General features: G+C 37.6%; 1 protein-coding gene across 2 annotated transcripts in view; it reads right to left on the minus strand.

Annotated features, from left to right (window-relative positions):
* Positions 1-1345: 1345 nt before the first annotated feature.
* Positions 1346-15910, minus strand: part of LOC126473269 (E3 ubiquitin-protein ligase Ubr3) — a 297943-nt gene continuing 283378 nt past the window's right edge. For both annotated transcript variants that reach the window (XM_050100220.1, XM_050100221.1), the window contains one exon: positions 1346-3159. In XM_050100220.1, the coding sequence (XP_049956177.1) occupies positions 2902-3159 (258 nt within the window). In that variant the 3' untranslated portion in view covers positions 1346-2901. The remainder of the gene's footprint in view (positions 3160-15910) is intronic.

Below are 15910 nucleotides of genomic sequence, written 5' to 3' on the forward strand. Positions count from 1 at the left end.
ACTGGTAATGTATTCTGTAAGCAGTCAGCAATTGAGCTTTTATGTTTGCCCCCATATGCCAATGCTATAGGTGAAACATTTCTTATGTAAAGGATGGCAACTGTAAAAATATAAGCAGTGGTGTTTGTTGAGGTTCACTAGATGTGAATTTGATCTTCACTGGGGCTGAGGTCTTCCTCAAGGAAGTTGGAATGTTATTTAGCATAAGGCTGTGTGAAACCTTGAAAATGAATTAAAACATTCTAATAATTACAGCAGTTTCTCTCTGCACGGGGGTCTACTTGGTAAAATATATCATCTGAAAACTATAAAACCGGGGCTAAAGGACCATGAAGAAAGTAATATCTGAATGACCCAAGAAAACAGTGGCATAAGAAGGAACTATCCTGGTTTTTATGATTGCACCTGTTATTTGTGTGTCACTTCAATGCTGGAATCAATATAGGTAAATATGAAAATAATGTTAACAGGAAGCATGTCATCAGTCTGATATCTAGTGGGCACTAGTTCAGTGTTCAACAGCAGACTGACCCCATGTGTGAGGAATGATGGAATCAAGTGAGGTAGATTAGAAAGGCGTGTGATCGGAGTGGGAAAGACACACATATCAGATGATACCAGGAAATGGTTGTTGTCTTTAGTACTAGAAAGTTCTCGTACAATAAGCTGCAGATTTTGATTCCCCAAAGCAGAGATGTATTCAGTGGATGGTTCGAGGCCAACAACTAAACAGTGCCAGGATGATTGGATTTTGGAAGAAAGTAAAAGGTGGAATGTCATTATTTGTTTGGCTGAAAATGCCCCATGGAATAGATATGAATTTTTTGAAAGAACCCGAGCTTTTAAGAAGAGATTACGTCAATTTGAGCCCAAGTGATTCTGATTGCAGATTTTATAAATAGATGTATCTGGGAGCTGGCATAAACTGTGCCTCCATTTATTCAAGAATGTTGCTACAAAAGATTTAATTCTCATCTTTCAGTCTTCGAAAGCAATCACCCCGACATTCATCTGAGAGAATTCAAGGTAACCAACACATGATTACACCAGCAAACATGGTATGAAAGGGGTCTCCTACCCCACACAGAGAAAGGGGTGCAAGGAGATCAATGCAACAAAAAATGACACTGACATAGTTTAGTGAAATCCTTTAGAAAGTAGGAAAACAGCAGTAGTTTTTGCAGTGCCCACTCACCTAAAAAACAAGCAATTTTGCTACTGCAATATTGAGTTTTTACTCATTTGTAGTGCACAAAAAAATCTTTGAATAAAACTGGTAAACAAAATAGTGTTGTCTGCCTATTTATGAGGAAATACATTAAGGAAGAAAGGAAAGTAAACTACATATTTTCACATAGTTCTTTAGTAATAAATTTTACATTTTAATATTTACAGACAATTTTACAATACATTTGAGCAAAGCAGAATTGTGTAATTTTAATTTTTCTTGATTCTGATGAAAATAGGCTCTTTAAATCCCAGCTCTGCCCTCCTGCATGAGAAATTACCACATCTCATTTAAAGTATCTGCCTAAAATGTGCTACATAAATCACTTTACATCATCTGTGACTGGAACATTCCTATAACTACATAACAATTATTTTTACAAGAAAAGTCACATTTAACAGAACAAATTGTCATAAGGTAACCAATATACTTGCACTTATGATTTATGAAGCAACTGGGGATGACACAGAGAGAGAAATAATTGAGGAGCATAAGTGTGTTTCAAAATTCTTGTTTCAACAGTCAGTATATGTCGTAAGATAATTTTACGTCAGACAACACAGAATTACATATTTACACAACAATTACAGTTTCTATTTGAATGGCAAATTATCTGAAACAGATATTAGTGAGTGACTGTACACAAAAGTTAATCATTAGAAGTTGAAGGAATATCTCAGCACTAATTCACATTTAGAACACAAAGTACAGAGTCATAAAAAACAGGAATATGAGGTTACCAAAATAGTAGTTGAGTCACTTTTATGTGTGTTCATATATGATTTTTTTCTGGCCCTGATGGATGCAGCTGTGCACAAATCAGTTACCACACACAACAAAGATATGAAGCTATTTGCTATCTGTTTTAAATTTTAAATCCAAATTGACTTTTTTGTAGTTTTTAAAAGATGCTAACAAAAAAGGATCTTGAGGTTTTTTGTTTATAAATAAATATAAAACACGAGACATTGCTTTAATAAACAATTAAAACTGGCATTCTGCTCAAATAATTGTTGCAGCAATATTTCCAATTAAAAAAAAAAAAACAAAAGTCATAGAAAAGATGCAATTTCCAGAACAATAGGTCACATGATTGTGCAGGCAGCACCATTATTAGTATCCAATTCATTATCATTCCACAAGTTGTGATTTACACACTCACTCATATCATTGTCCCTCCAACTCATCTTACTTCATCATCACTACACAAGTGCACACAGCCATGTCACATAAAATGAGGTAAAAAAAAAAGTGGCTATGTTTTGGAAGTTCCTGATAGCTATAAGCCATTCAATTCAAGATGCTGCAGGGAAAAATAATCACACAAAATAGCTTTTTGAATTTATAAAACAACTACCGAAGGAGAAGTATTTTTCAAATTCAAAATGTGATAATGTAGAAATGTCAAAGACAGAACATGGCCACACCAAACAAGCACCTGAGTATTACTGAATTTCCAATTTTAATGAGCCATATAAACTTTGACAGCCCAATTACAACTGACAAACCAATAAGGCATTTAAAAGAAACGACGACATATATTGTTATTGTCTTACTCTTTACAATTAATGAATTCCGGATGTCCATAAGAAATAAATTACACAATAATTTTTAGCATATAACTGATGCTTTCAGTCGACCAGCCAGACGTCTGTTTTCAGATTTTGATGTAACTAAAGTGCATCACGATGCCAAACCCACTTCTTATTGGTGTGGTCAAAACGGTGAGCCAGCCACTGCTGTTCTAGCAACTGGTATCTACTATCACTCAAATACAGTGGTTTGCCTCTCTTTAGTTCTCTGTCTTCTTCACCAAAGCTGTCCAGATACACAGAGCCCCATAGACAGGCACGTTTTCCACGAATCACAATGATATAGGATGATGTAACAACCAAGTACATTGCTGTTCCTCCACCGCAGTCTATCGAATGCTGTATTGAAGAATAATGTCTATTAGTAAATGAGAATAGTAAATGTAATACATTGTTTCTAAATATACATTCAAATGACTGCTCTATTTCCTTATGATCCTCAATTTCTAATGCTACATTTTATTTTAACAAGCATTCTTTGTTAAAATTCCATTTGACATTATTTATGGCAACTGATTTGAAATTATTATATCAAATAAACAGTATTTCATTCTGCACAAAGCTTGTGATTGTAGGGACAAATGTGCTCTACAATCATTAATTTCCTTTTTTTAAATGCCTGTATTGTTTTCATTATGACATATATTGTGTCAATAAATGATGATAGTGACTGGATGGTTGATACACTAGATTTTCAGTACAAATTTCTGTCAAATAGTGTCACAGAAGTGGATTCTTCAAATCTTAAATTACAATGTCCTGTGGCATAAGTATAAAGCAATCAAAACTTTCATAAAACACACGTTACACAACTAGGTGTTCTTCATAGAAAAACAGAGCCCAGGTAATCGGTAAAGGGTGCAGCCCTCAGGCTCTGAGCATGTAGCAAAGAAAATATAAATGAAAATAGATGTTAAATGAAATACCACGAATGTCCCTTGCAAACATTGTAGACACATAGATTCATCCATTTTAAGCTTTTCTTTTTTTTTTTAAAAAAAAAAAAAAAAGCCAAAGGACTTCTGAAAGCTATCAAGTTTACACTCTTTTGCATATGTCTGTCAACAACTCAACACTTCTGTTATCCAGTGAGTGCTCCTCTTTACATCTAAATTATTTGATGTTATTAGTACTCCCTAATTTTTTTAAAATAACTGAGAGACCACAGATGTTGAATTATATTATTTTTAGTGAATTTAATAATTATCTGCACCTGTTCCTTGTAGCCTTTCCTCGTTGTCCTATACCTAATGCAGTTCTTGACTAGTGTTCTCTCTTGCAGCCCTTCCTCTCCTGCCCTCCAAATCTTTTTGTTTCTTTTTGTCAGATGAAGAAGAACCTTTGATTCTGCAAACAAATGTTGGCGGCATGTGTTTTCAGCATTCCACAGAAACTGGTTTCTAATTGAACTGCACAAGAGAGAACTCCCTCTGGGCACATCCTTTGTACCTGTTCCTAGCTTACTCTTATTTCCTGTTTTCACTCCCTCCCTCCCGGTCCCACATATGGCTCTCACTATCCCCCCCCCCCCCCCCCCCTCTTCCATGTTCCCTATTCAATCTCTCTTTCTCTGCTACGTATTATTTCTCCACAGCAGCTATCCCCAAACCTGCCTCTGGGCTCAATTACTTGTTCCATTATCTTTTCTAATCCGCTTCTGGCCTGTGCCTTCCTCTGTCTTCTGCAGATACCCACAGTTTCTGCAGCATCCACCCAATTTACGATTCACTACTCGCCCATCAGGCCATCAGGTTGCAGGGTTATGCGGCAACAATAGGTGTGTGTGTGTGTGTGTGTGTGTGTGTGTGTGTGTGTGTGTGTGTGTGTGTGTGTATTTTACATGTCGTTTAACATGTTTGTTTGCTGTTCACAGTTCCTCTATTTGATAATGGAACAGAGGTTTTCGTGGCCAGTACATGTGTCCATGTTGATTTTTGTTTTATGGGCAATTAGACCTTGGTTTCTGTGTCTATCTGACAAGTAATGATTTACACTCTCACACTTTTTACATTCCACTACGATTTCAATTACTGTTTACTATGTATTGTGTTTTATGTTTTATTTTTTCTGCCGCCACCATTCATAACGCCAGACTATGAAACTCAATGCATTCAAATATTTCAGTAGAGTTTATAAATTCTTTAATAATAGAATTACCATGAGAATCATTACAGCAGATAAAAAAAAATTCTTTTTAAAAAGATCTTCTATCTAGACCAACCGCACAACAGTTGAATGTTTAAATACTAACAGTTCTCTTTCATACTACGCAGTCTGTGGAACTTAAAGTTGCACAAACTTTGTTATTTATTTTAATCCATTATGAAACTTAACTGCACCTACAAATGGTATGTGCCCTTTGTGCATGGATCTCCTCTCTGATTATGAGGTGAAATGATTTAATACATGCATGGCCCCTGGTTTATAATTATGCAGCTTCAGAAATACTTTTATATCACGGAAATTTAAACTTTATCTCTGTCCATTTTGTTCAGAATAAATTCTTCCTTTAGTGACATACAAATACAAAATATAAACATGCTGATGCCCTTGGACAGTCAGAAGATCATACCCACTTGATATACCCATTGCTGTCATTCAAAACTGTGTACAGCTCAAATGAAATTATTTGGCTCCAGAAACATTTTCAAGTCTCAAAACAGCTGTCGTGTATATATGCTGACTGAAGCAATTAATGAAAATTTGTACCAAGGCTGGGTTTTGAAACCAGGTCTCCTGCAGGTGACCTGGGTTCAAATCCTGACCTTGGTACAATTTTTTTCATCACTTCAGTCTGCATATATACACGTGCTGATCACAACAACACTCAATGAATTTCTCAAGGATTCTCTAAAACCAGGAGACACATTACAATAGGCAACTGCAGTGAACATTGCCTTTACTGATCTCATGGGTGCCACTGCAGATGCAACACACTTATACTATTACCATTGCAAGTACATCCAGCACTCATAGTAGATGCAGCATCGACTGCAATAGAAGCTGCTTTGCAAAAATCAACTGACAAGCAATTCCAACTTCACACATTTCTCAGCTCGAAGCCCTTTACAAGCTAACTGGTCAGCATATGACAAAGAACTTAATGCGGCCATAAATAATAGTTTTGACATATACTTGAAGTCTGACAGTTCACTTTTACACAGGCCATGAACTGTTATAGTCCCGAGTCACAAAGGAAGGTGGCCAAGTTTAATCTCGTTCTGCACACCTGATGTCATGCATCCTCTGATAGCCAATGAGCATTCAGTAGTTTTCAGGAAGCTCCACTGTGAATGTTGTAGCAATGCATGTGTTGAAATGTGATCGTAGTGAGTTATTTAAGGCATTTCTGTTCCATTTTTTGCAAGCTGTCATGATTGATGGTGGTGGCAGGCAAGAAACATAATTTGCCAGACACGCTTTAATCAAATGCCAATCAGAAAATGATGGACATATCACAGATGTTGTCAGATCTCAGGAACAGACTGCACAAGCGAGTGGTGTCAGCTTGAGAACTGTTCAACAGATTGCCAGTGAATGTAATTTATCTCTTCAGACCTGAGGAAGCCCACTTTTCAGATCACTAGGAAAACATCACAGCTGTGAGAAGCTTGTCATGAATTTAGACAATGCTTACAAGATGTTGTATGACATTTTAATTTCAGTATGCATAATGAAAACTAATTTCCTACTGTAAAAAAAAAAAATTACATAGCTAATTTGTGAAACTACAAATTTTAAAGGCACTATTTTCAATGCAAGAATGCTTTAAAACACTGGATTCAAATACATACATACATACAAATGATGGAAGAAAATTTTTAATCGGGGTGTATACGACCCGGGACAATCGGGAGATACGGGAAAAACCTGGGGATTTTTTTCATCTGGGAGATAACCAGGAAAAACCCGGGAATTTTTCATTGTTTTTGTTTTCAGTTAAATTTTTGTAATTTTGACTGGTAAGAACCGATACCCTGACAAAGGATATTACAGTATTCCACTACTGCAGAATAATACTGCAGCAATAAAACATGAACGAGAGAAAAAACGAAAATGAAACTTAAATTGAACAGGAAACACGCCATATACAGCAACAAAACACAGTGCTCATACAAGCATCTGCCAACAGCAAAATGTGTTAAAGGATTTAGGAAGACTATGCAAATGCTTCATAACAACAAATTGCCTCCAATGAGCGTGATGTCACAACTGTTTACATTAGATTTGTTTTAGCAGTTACGAGCGGGATCTTGCACATGCGCAGTTGAGTAGTACCTTCTCCCGCTTCTGGCTACAGGAATGCGGCTGTTGGCTGTGTAAGCAGTCGCAGCAAGCAGCTAGATGCTACCGGGAAAAATTTTACTGGAGCGTCCAAGCTGCTAGATTCATGCATGCGCAGCAGGCCCAGAATGGGGGGGAAGGGGCAAATTCATATTCTTGAGGGGGAAAAACCTCGTTTCACAAAGCAACTAGCATCCAGCGCACGTTAGTCAGTCGATTATTCATATGACTTTGAAACGCATCCCTGTCAGTTTTTGAACACATTCTAAGATGATTTCTGAATGAATCTTAAGTTGATTTGCGAATGCATGCATAGAGTACATGATGTCTCAGTCAGGGGAATCCTCGTCGAACGTAGAAACAAACTTTCCTTCAGACAAAAGGGGCTATACGAGCTGAGCGGAGTGGCGGAACGAATGAATGCCAACCGCTTTCTGATTGTGTGGTTGATTGGGTTTGCGAATGATCAGCGTTGTTATAATTACTAGCGAAATCCATAGATTCAGACTACCGGAGTGGAAATAAACGAATAACAGGTAAGAGAGATTACGTATTACCTTCTCGGTGTATTCAAGAAAATGAAATTTTGACAGAAAATTTTTGGCCTGATCGATATACTAGTAAAGGTCAGTTATACAGTCCCCAGATAGCACCCGCTTTAAATTTTATTCTGAAAGAACATGTAACAATGCCTAACTGGAGAATAATCGCGGGATAACTAAACCGGCGAACCTGGCAGAGTTAGTGAAGTTAACCGGCAAATAAGCTGTGACATTGGCAGGAATAGTTACAGAATTAGTGATAACAAGACTGTTTGTTAGAACGAGGAAGGAGAAGAAACAGGGACATCACACAAATTATGGAACAATATGACGATTCCAAGTTTGTATAAAAATTTTGTACAACTACTTTTCGATCTCATGCTTGAGAAACTGGAGTATACGAATGACGTGTGAAACTATTCCCTAACGTAAAGCTTTTTGCTTCTAGTAGGCCTAATAGGCATTTGATATTGGTACTTTGTGAATTATATTCTGTCATTACAAAAAAGACTGTTTGTGGCAAAACAGTCTCGTTTATTTGGTGTGTGTTACAATTGTTGCAGTATTAGAAAGGCCTATTTTGTTTTATCTGACAGACAGTGAGAAAACAGACGTAATCAGATCGGGAAACCACACCAATCTTGGGTACTGTATTAACAGCTTTTTCAGTATTAGACAGCAACATTTCGATTTTTCATGCAGCAAAACGTTTGATGAACTTTGATGAGGTAATAGAGTCTTTCGCAGAAAGGAAAGCATGCCATGTAAAGCTGTAGCAAGATTAGAGAGAAAAAATTCTAGGAGCTAAGGATTGAAGAAATGTGTATTGTCTTTCTTGTCTCATGTCTTTACTGGGCTTATGTATCCTATATTTACTTTTATGTCACACAAAGCAGCAAGTTGTTAACTGATAGGGAGTGAAGAGTGCAAATTTTCTGAACAGTTCTGTTTTTTTTTTTTTTTTTTTTTTTTTTTTTTTTTTTTTTTTAAAAAAAAAAAGAGGGACAGGATGTCAAACCGGCCAACTGTAAGCAGGAGAGGCACCACAGGATGTTTTAATTTCCACTGTCCTGAATATGGTTTGATGGCATCCATAACAAAATGTACACATTTCAATTCCACAGAGCAAAATACAGTGAGATGCGACAGAAGAATGCTGTGTGATGAGGTGAGGCACTGCACTTTGGTACACTTACCACCAAATAACACGTCTTACATTTCCTCAAACAGATATGTTTTATACATCAGATTCTTCAGAAAGATGTGCACTACAAAATGAACATATTTTTGAAAATTCGATTTTTTCCTAATTATTGATGTCCTATCTCAAATGCTCAAGAGAGTAGCGGTGTATTGGCTGGTTCGGAAATAATATAGATCCGGGGTTGGTGCGCAGAACAGTCTGAGTTAGAGTGGGGAAGTGGGTAGTCTCCACGTGACCCATGTATACATTTAGTGATTTTGCTGTTTCCTCCTCATTTACTGCTGTCACGTCAAATGAAAACAAAACAGATTTCTGTGGCCGGGAGCTATCAAGTGAATTAAAATACTGTCACATAATTACAGAAGGCTAAAATGTGTTATTAGTTGCAGATTTTATTTTATTTCCACCTTTCTGACAGTCAAGCATTAATTGCCTTGCAGAACAATGAAGCTATTTTTGTCGGTTTGCTAAAAAAATTTTCTTTTATTAATCTTTTCCGCTGAGGCAAACAATATGTTTGAAATGAAGTGTTTAATTCCACACACTGTTCACTGCATTTTAAGTGCACATTTTCAACTTCTAGCACTATGGCATTATGCCATAATAAAGAACCAAACATGAGATAACACAGTACTGGTACTCCAAGAAAATTTACATCCCGAAAACCACATTGAAAAGCATAATATCAGGTCGTGGCCTACTTCACTGGGAATCTGGACATATTCTTAATGTGCACTTTAAATGTGCACATTTTAGTATGGGTCACAAAATTCCGATGCTCTTGGAGTATCCTCTGATGTCTTGTTTTTCTTATGACATAATGTAAGATCTTTTAATGTTTTACACTTACAAACATACGGGCATCCTACGACATCATAGCTGCGCAAGCGCGGTGACGCCTGTCATCTGACGCTCCCTGGCAACTGCAGAAACGAACCTATTTCTAACAGATCGCGGGAAAATATTCCGAATGGTGGTTTGAAAAGCATTACCATCAAGGTAAATTTCCTTTTACGAAGTTGAATTATGTGCGTGAATGTACGATGAATTTCTTAAATCACAAAGTGTTTGACTCTCATTTAAAAACCAACTCTCTGATGACGAGCCATTTAGATGAATTTTGAGCCCAGAAGATCAGGCATTTATGTCGTTATTAAAAATTTTACTGGCACTTTTGTGTGATGACCAACATTATATGTGAAAGCTTAGCTTCTCTTGCAGCTTATTAATTTTATAGACCAATATTATATGTGAAAGCTTTGCGTTTCATGCAGCAACACTATGTATATTAATTTAAACCATTAACTTTTTCTGTTTGGGTTTCACGCTACTTAACAGTGATGTTACTACTGGCCGACTACATCACGTGTCCTAAGCTCTGAATACCTACTGTCATTGGCTGGTGAGATCACATGACATGAGCTATGACTGGCTTATAAAAGCGCATCACAATCTCGATTTCAATGCTTCGGAAAGTAACATGCGGTGTTTGGTGGAATTCGAATTTATACTTTTGTAACATGCAGCGTACATGTTGCTGCTCATCAAAGATCTTTCCAAAACGTGTTTCCCCCCCAGTGTTTAGTTTTCTAAAGCACCGGGAAATTCTAAGCCCGTGAATAAAACTAATCATTCAAAGGACTGATAAGTTATACAGTTCCGAGAGAAAATATACTGACAGTTAACTGGGAAAAAAGTATGTTTCCTCCTGGGAGAAAGTGTATTTTTAACCGGGAAATCTGGGAGAAATCCAAGAATTTTTTTCCTTGTCCATGTATACACCCTTTTAATGGAACATAGTTATATTGCTGCTTAATGGGCATAGTTTTTAAGAAGTATTCTTGAAATAAGAAAATCTAGCAATCAGAGCATATTTTACTTGGATGAAACATGGGTAAGCCTGAATCAAACTTGGCAAGAGCGTTGGAAAATGAATGATGGTTCAGGTGGCTTGCAAGTACCACGTGATAAAGGTGGAAGAATAATTGCACTTTGCACTGGTTTTGTTTCCAGATTTATTCTAGAAAGCAAATGTGTGTTTTGGGCAAAAAGGAGCAATTCAAGGGATTATATTTCTGAAATGAAATTGGAGACATTTAAATTATGGTTTAGGAAACAATTTCTCCCTTACACACCTGCAAATAGTGATTGTTATGCAAATAGTGATTGTTTTGACAATGCAAGCTGTTGTTGGCAAGGCACCCACATCAAATACTAAAAAGCTGATATCATGCTGTACGTTGGAAGTAAAAAGATACTGCATACTGCAACCAAATTTGTACTGAATTGTTGAATTTTACAGCACTTCATAAGCCTCATGTAAAAATTTAGAACATCAATAATATTGCAAAGGAATACAAACATGTAGTTTTGAATTTGTCACTGTACCATTGCCACTGCGATACAATTGAACTCATATGGGCACAAGTAAAAGGCTATGTCACAAAATGAAACAAGACATTTAAAATAGTAATTATTCTTCGACCTTTATCATGTGGTACTTGCAAGCCATCTGAACCATCATTCATTTTCCAACGCTCTTGCCTAGTTTGATTCAGGCTTACCCATGTTTCATCCAAGTAAAATATGTTCAGATTGCTTGATTTTTTGCCAGATTTCCCGGTTAAAAATACACTTTCTCCCGGAACTGTATAACTTATCAGTCCTTTGAATGATCACAGTAGAATTCTGCACAAATTGCTTGACTGCATAACTCCTTCGGCATGAGCTGATTATTTTTGGCACACAGAATGGCCACAGGACGAGAACAGGAACAGAGAAATTTTAATTGACAATTTGCTTGAGCCCATCGTCATCACCAAGTGAATCAGACACTGACAGACTGCAGTGAAGTAGATGATGACAATAGCAGCAACTGAAAACGATGAAAGGTAAGGGACACACACAACAGTAATGTTGTCTACTTTGTTTTTGTGGTCTCTCTTCCACAGTCACAATTTACAAGTAATATAGGGTTATGTTTCATTTATTGCGACTGTAATAAAGGTCTTATTTAGACCAGATGTGTTTCATTTTATTTTAGAGTATTTTCAGTGGTCACTGTTTCATCTCGTACATGCTTTCTTCTACACAGATGTTAGATTTTTTAGCACCTGCACTTCAATGACACACAATATATTTTAGTTTTCACATTTTTATAAATTCAAATTTTTTTGTGTACTCTGATCAAAACAAAGTTAACAAAGTACTTGAAAGTGAATTGCGGATTTGTAAGTAACAAAGTAAATCAAAATGCCTCTGGTCTAAATAACTACTGAAACAGTCTACACTGCAACAAATAGTGATATATTTTCAGTAAGAAAAACAGAACTAAGGTTGCTGCACTGTGGCCGTAAGTGGGAGAATTTAAATGGCCTAAATAACACTTATTACAATCCCAAAAGACGGCACATCCCATCAAATTAAATATAATGTTTTTGGGGCATTTAAATTGTTCCTTTCAGAATGTTACATAATGTGAGGTACACTATGTCTAAGCTGGCAGTAGTTATACATTGCACGTAGACAAGCACGATACATGTAAAGCACAGAACTTATGAGACAGTGCACAAGAACCAAAGCGACAATGAAACATGTATTACAGTGGGGTAGCCATGTGTGGCATTATCAGAGTGTTACAGGTTACTGAACTTTTTATACTGTGTGAAAATCATTATCTGCAAAACTTTAAGTTAGGCCTTTGGCACGAGCATTTGTACTACTTTGTACATAGATGCTTAGGACAAAGCACCAAACACACATGCAGTGCCAGTCCACATTGCATAGCTTGTTCCCTCACACAAGTCATCTCACTGTGGTAATCATGTGCTGTTGTTGTTGTTGGTGTTGGTGTTGGTGGTGGGTAAACTTTCTCTACTGATTGCAATTCGATAAACACAAGCTTACAAACAGCACTTCTATGTGTTTACTGCACCTGTCATTTAGGACTGGCAATGCTCCAGTCACCATTCTGTGTCTCTATCTGTGCAGACAGCCATTGTTCATGAATTTTACTGTAACATATGATTGATGGAAGTGGAAACCTTTCTAAGTGCCAAGCCTTACATTTGTCAGAATAATCAAAACACAATGTATCTCATATTGCAGATAGTGTATTTCTATTCCAAATATTATGCTCCCCACCTCATCATTGCAAAAAATATTGAAACAAATTAGGAAATAAATACTTTATTAAGACTGTTCTAAATGCTGCACCAGGAAACTGATCGGTTCCCAGAGACAATAAGAAAGTTTATGTTCCAAGTGCCATTAATAAAGACGTCTTATGCTTTATTCAGGATCATAAAAGTACAAAAATACAGCAGTAATATTTTAACTGGAAGAAATGTACTCAACAAAAACCATTTCTCATTTTTTTACATCATTTTGCAATAGAAGAATGACATTAAATTCATGATAAAACATCTCTCAGTATTGACATCTGTTTCTTATATAGTGTGGGGACAAATAAAAGTAACCCAGATGAGGGATACAATAGGATGTGAATGTATGCATATAACTACACCTGCTTATGTGCACGCCATATATACGCCCGCCACTCACCCGCCACATGATCCACACTGGCTCAGAGCATAGTATGGGCTGTGTAAATGTGAGTGGAGCAGTGCAAAGGGGACAATGGTTCTCACAGTGGCAGTGGCAGTGGGTGTTCATTGGGGAAAGTTACATGAAAACAAAGTCAAGGAAATGGTGTGGTCAGTTGTTTGCCAAGAAGTTTAATGGTATCAAAGTACCAGCAAAGAATGCCACACAATGCTTAGTCTCAAAACTGCGTGACAGGATCTGTTTTGAATAAGTCAAACAAAATTCTGAAATGTGCCCAGACACCAGAAAATGTGGTTGCAGTTCACCAGAAAATGCTTCAGAGTCCTACCAAATCAACCCAATGCCTGTTGCAAAAGACTGGCATATCACGTCGATCATGCAGACAAATACTCCACCCGGAACTGCACATGCATCGCTACCAAGTGTCTGTTGTTTGTGAATTAAAACCAGCAAGTGCTCCTCAGCACCTCCAATTTTGTGAGTGGCTATTCGCTGGGATAACAATGAATGGCTTGGACACTGCTCTGTTCTTTATGTCTGATGAAACCTGGCTTCACCCGAGTTATGTCAACTCACAGAATCACAGGTTCTGGGCAGCAGACATTCCGCATAACTTCTACGAAACGCAACTGCATTATCAGAAGGTTGGGATTTGGTGTGCAGTGTGTGCGCACCACATTATTAGTCCCATCTTCTTTCATCAGGCACAGATTTCAGAGCATTACATTGTCAACATTTTGAAACCATTTGTCGTAGCATTAACGGAGGCGGAGATGACCTACAGTTACTTCCAACAGGATGAAACAACTGCCCATACAGCCAGCCAAACCTTGGATCACATGTACACCATGTTGTTAGCTGAGGTCAGTCTGGTCACAGCCCTTGCTGGCCACCCAGGTCACCTGATCTGTCAATGTGTGACTACTTTGTGTGGGGAGCTCTCAGGTCTAAGGGGTATCACAACAACCATCATAGTCTTCAAGAACTGCAGCAGATCATTTCAGATGACACTGCAGCAATTCCAGAAGTCCAGCTTTGATCAGCCTTCAGTAACTTGCTGATTAGGGCCATTAGTACTGTATTTCCTTTGCTCTGCTGTGTATCTTTGTACCCTGGAACTCTGTCTCTGGCCCACTTTTATTTGCTCAACCCTGTACAACTCCATTCTTGGGATGAGATGCTGCAAAGCTTACTATCTTACATGCCTGAATTGATAATAGTCTTTCAGCAGCATCTTTAAAACCAAAGAAGTCAGTTAATGCATTACAATTATATGGACTGGGTTCAAAGCTATAGCTGACAAAACTCCTGAAAGAAGTACTGCTTGGCACAAAGACCATGCATCTTCTAATAATGAATGTTTCAAACATTTTCTCCATAATTTGACATTTGGTGCAAATCTAGGAGGGCATGCAACAGAGTACCAAAAACACGTTAGTGCCGAAAATGCATTTTTGAAAGAAATGTCACTTAGAACATTTTTCATTTCCAGTCTTCAATGACTCACCAGAAAATGGAGAAAGCATTATCACACCAGCTACAATACTTCACTACTGATATCACAGATGTTAGTTGCATTCAGAACATACTAGCCACATGGCCTTTCACAAATCAAGATAATTGTACAACAATTAGATTTCAAAGCTCTTGGCATTGCGCAGTAGGATGATGATGTCATTGCACAGCAGGGGGATGATAAACTGAGGCTGCTACATGGTTCTTTATCTGGTTTCCAACTTCAGCACATCAACATACCAAATACAAATGCAAAGCAAATACTGCGATATCTCAACATGGTGTGCACGCCTGTTTGGTACAGCTGAGGTCCAACATCAGACCATCTGTTCACTCCACACTGTGCCATCCAGGAGTTAAAGCAATGGTATGTTATGTCAATACAGCATTTGTTTGGCATTAGGTAGAAAAGAACCACAAATATATCATGCACAGCATGCATGCCAGGAAAATAAAATCAGTAATCATCTCGTCTTACACCTCACACTTTCGATCCACTAAACCAGCAATTCAAGCGCATACATGTATATATATTGATGGACCCCTCCTGCTATCAGAAGGCTGTAGTTTCTGCCTGATGACAGCCAACCACTTTTCACACTGACCAGGTCTCCCAAAGATGCCGCACCCCTGACTGTAGCCAAAATATTCTTAAGGTCTATTCACGGTGCTATAAGTCCTCCTGGGAATTCAGGGAATTTGGACAGCTGCCTAATATCCTTCAGCAAACAGGCCAGTAAACACTTACACTGTCTGCTCAAAGCCTGTCTAAGATGCTGTGCCTTCGAACACAGCACAGACACTCTTCTGACTGTCCCGCTTGGCATATGAACTGCCTTCAAAGCTGACCTGAATGCAACTGCTAAGCTGGTTTATGGACAAATGTTGTGTCTACCAGGAACATTTATTAATACCACACTCTGTAATATAAAAAATTGAATATCGGACATTGTACAATAGTTATGTACACAAATCTGTA

The sequence above is a fragment of the Schistocerca serialis genome, chromosome 4 (genome assembly GCF_023864345.2).
Source record: "Schistocerca serialis cubense isolate TAMUIC-IGC-003099 chromosome 4, iqSchSeri2.2, whole genome shotgun sequence".
Classification (NCBI taxonomy): Eukaryota; Metazoa; Arthropoda; class Insecta; order Orthoptera; family Acrididae; genus Schistocerca; species Schistocerca serialis.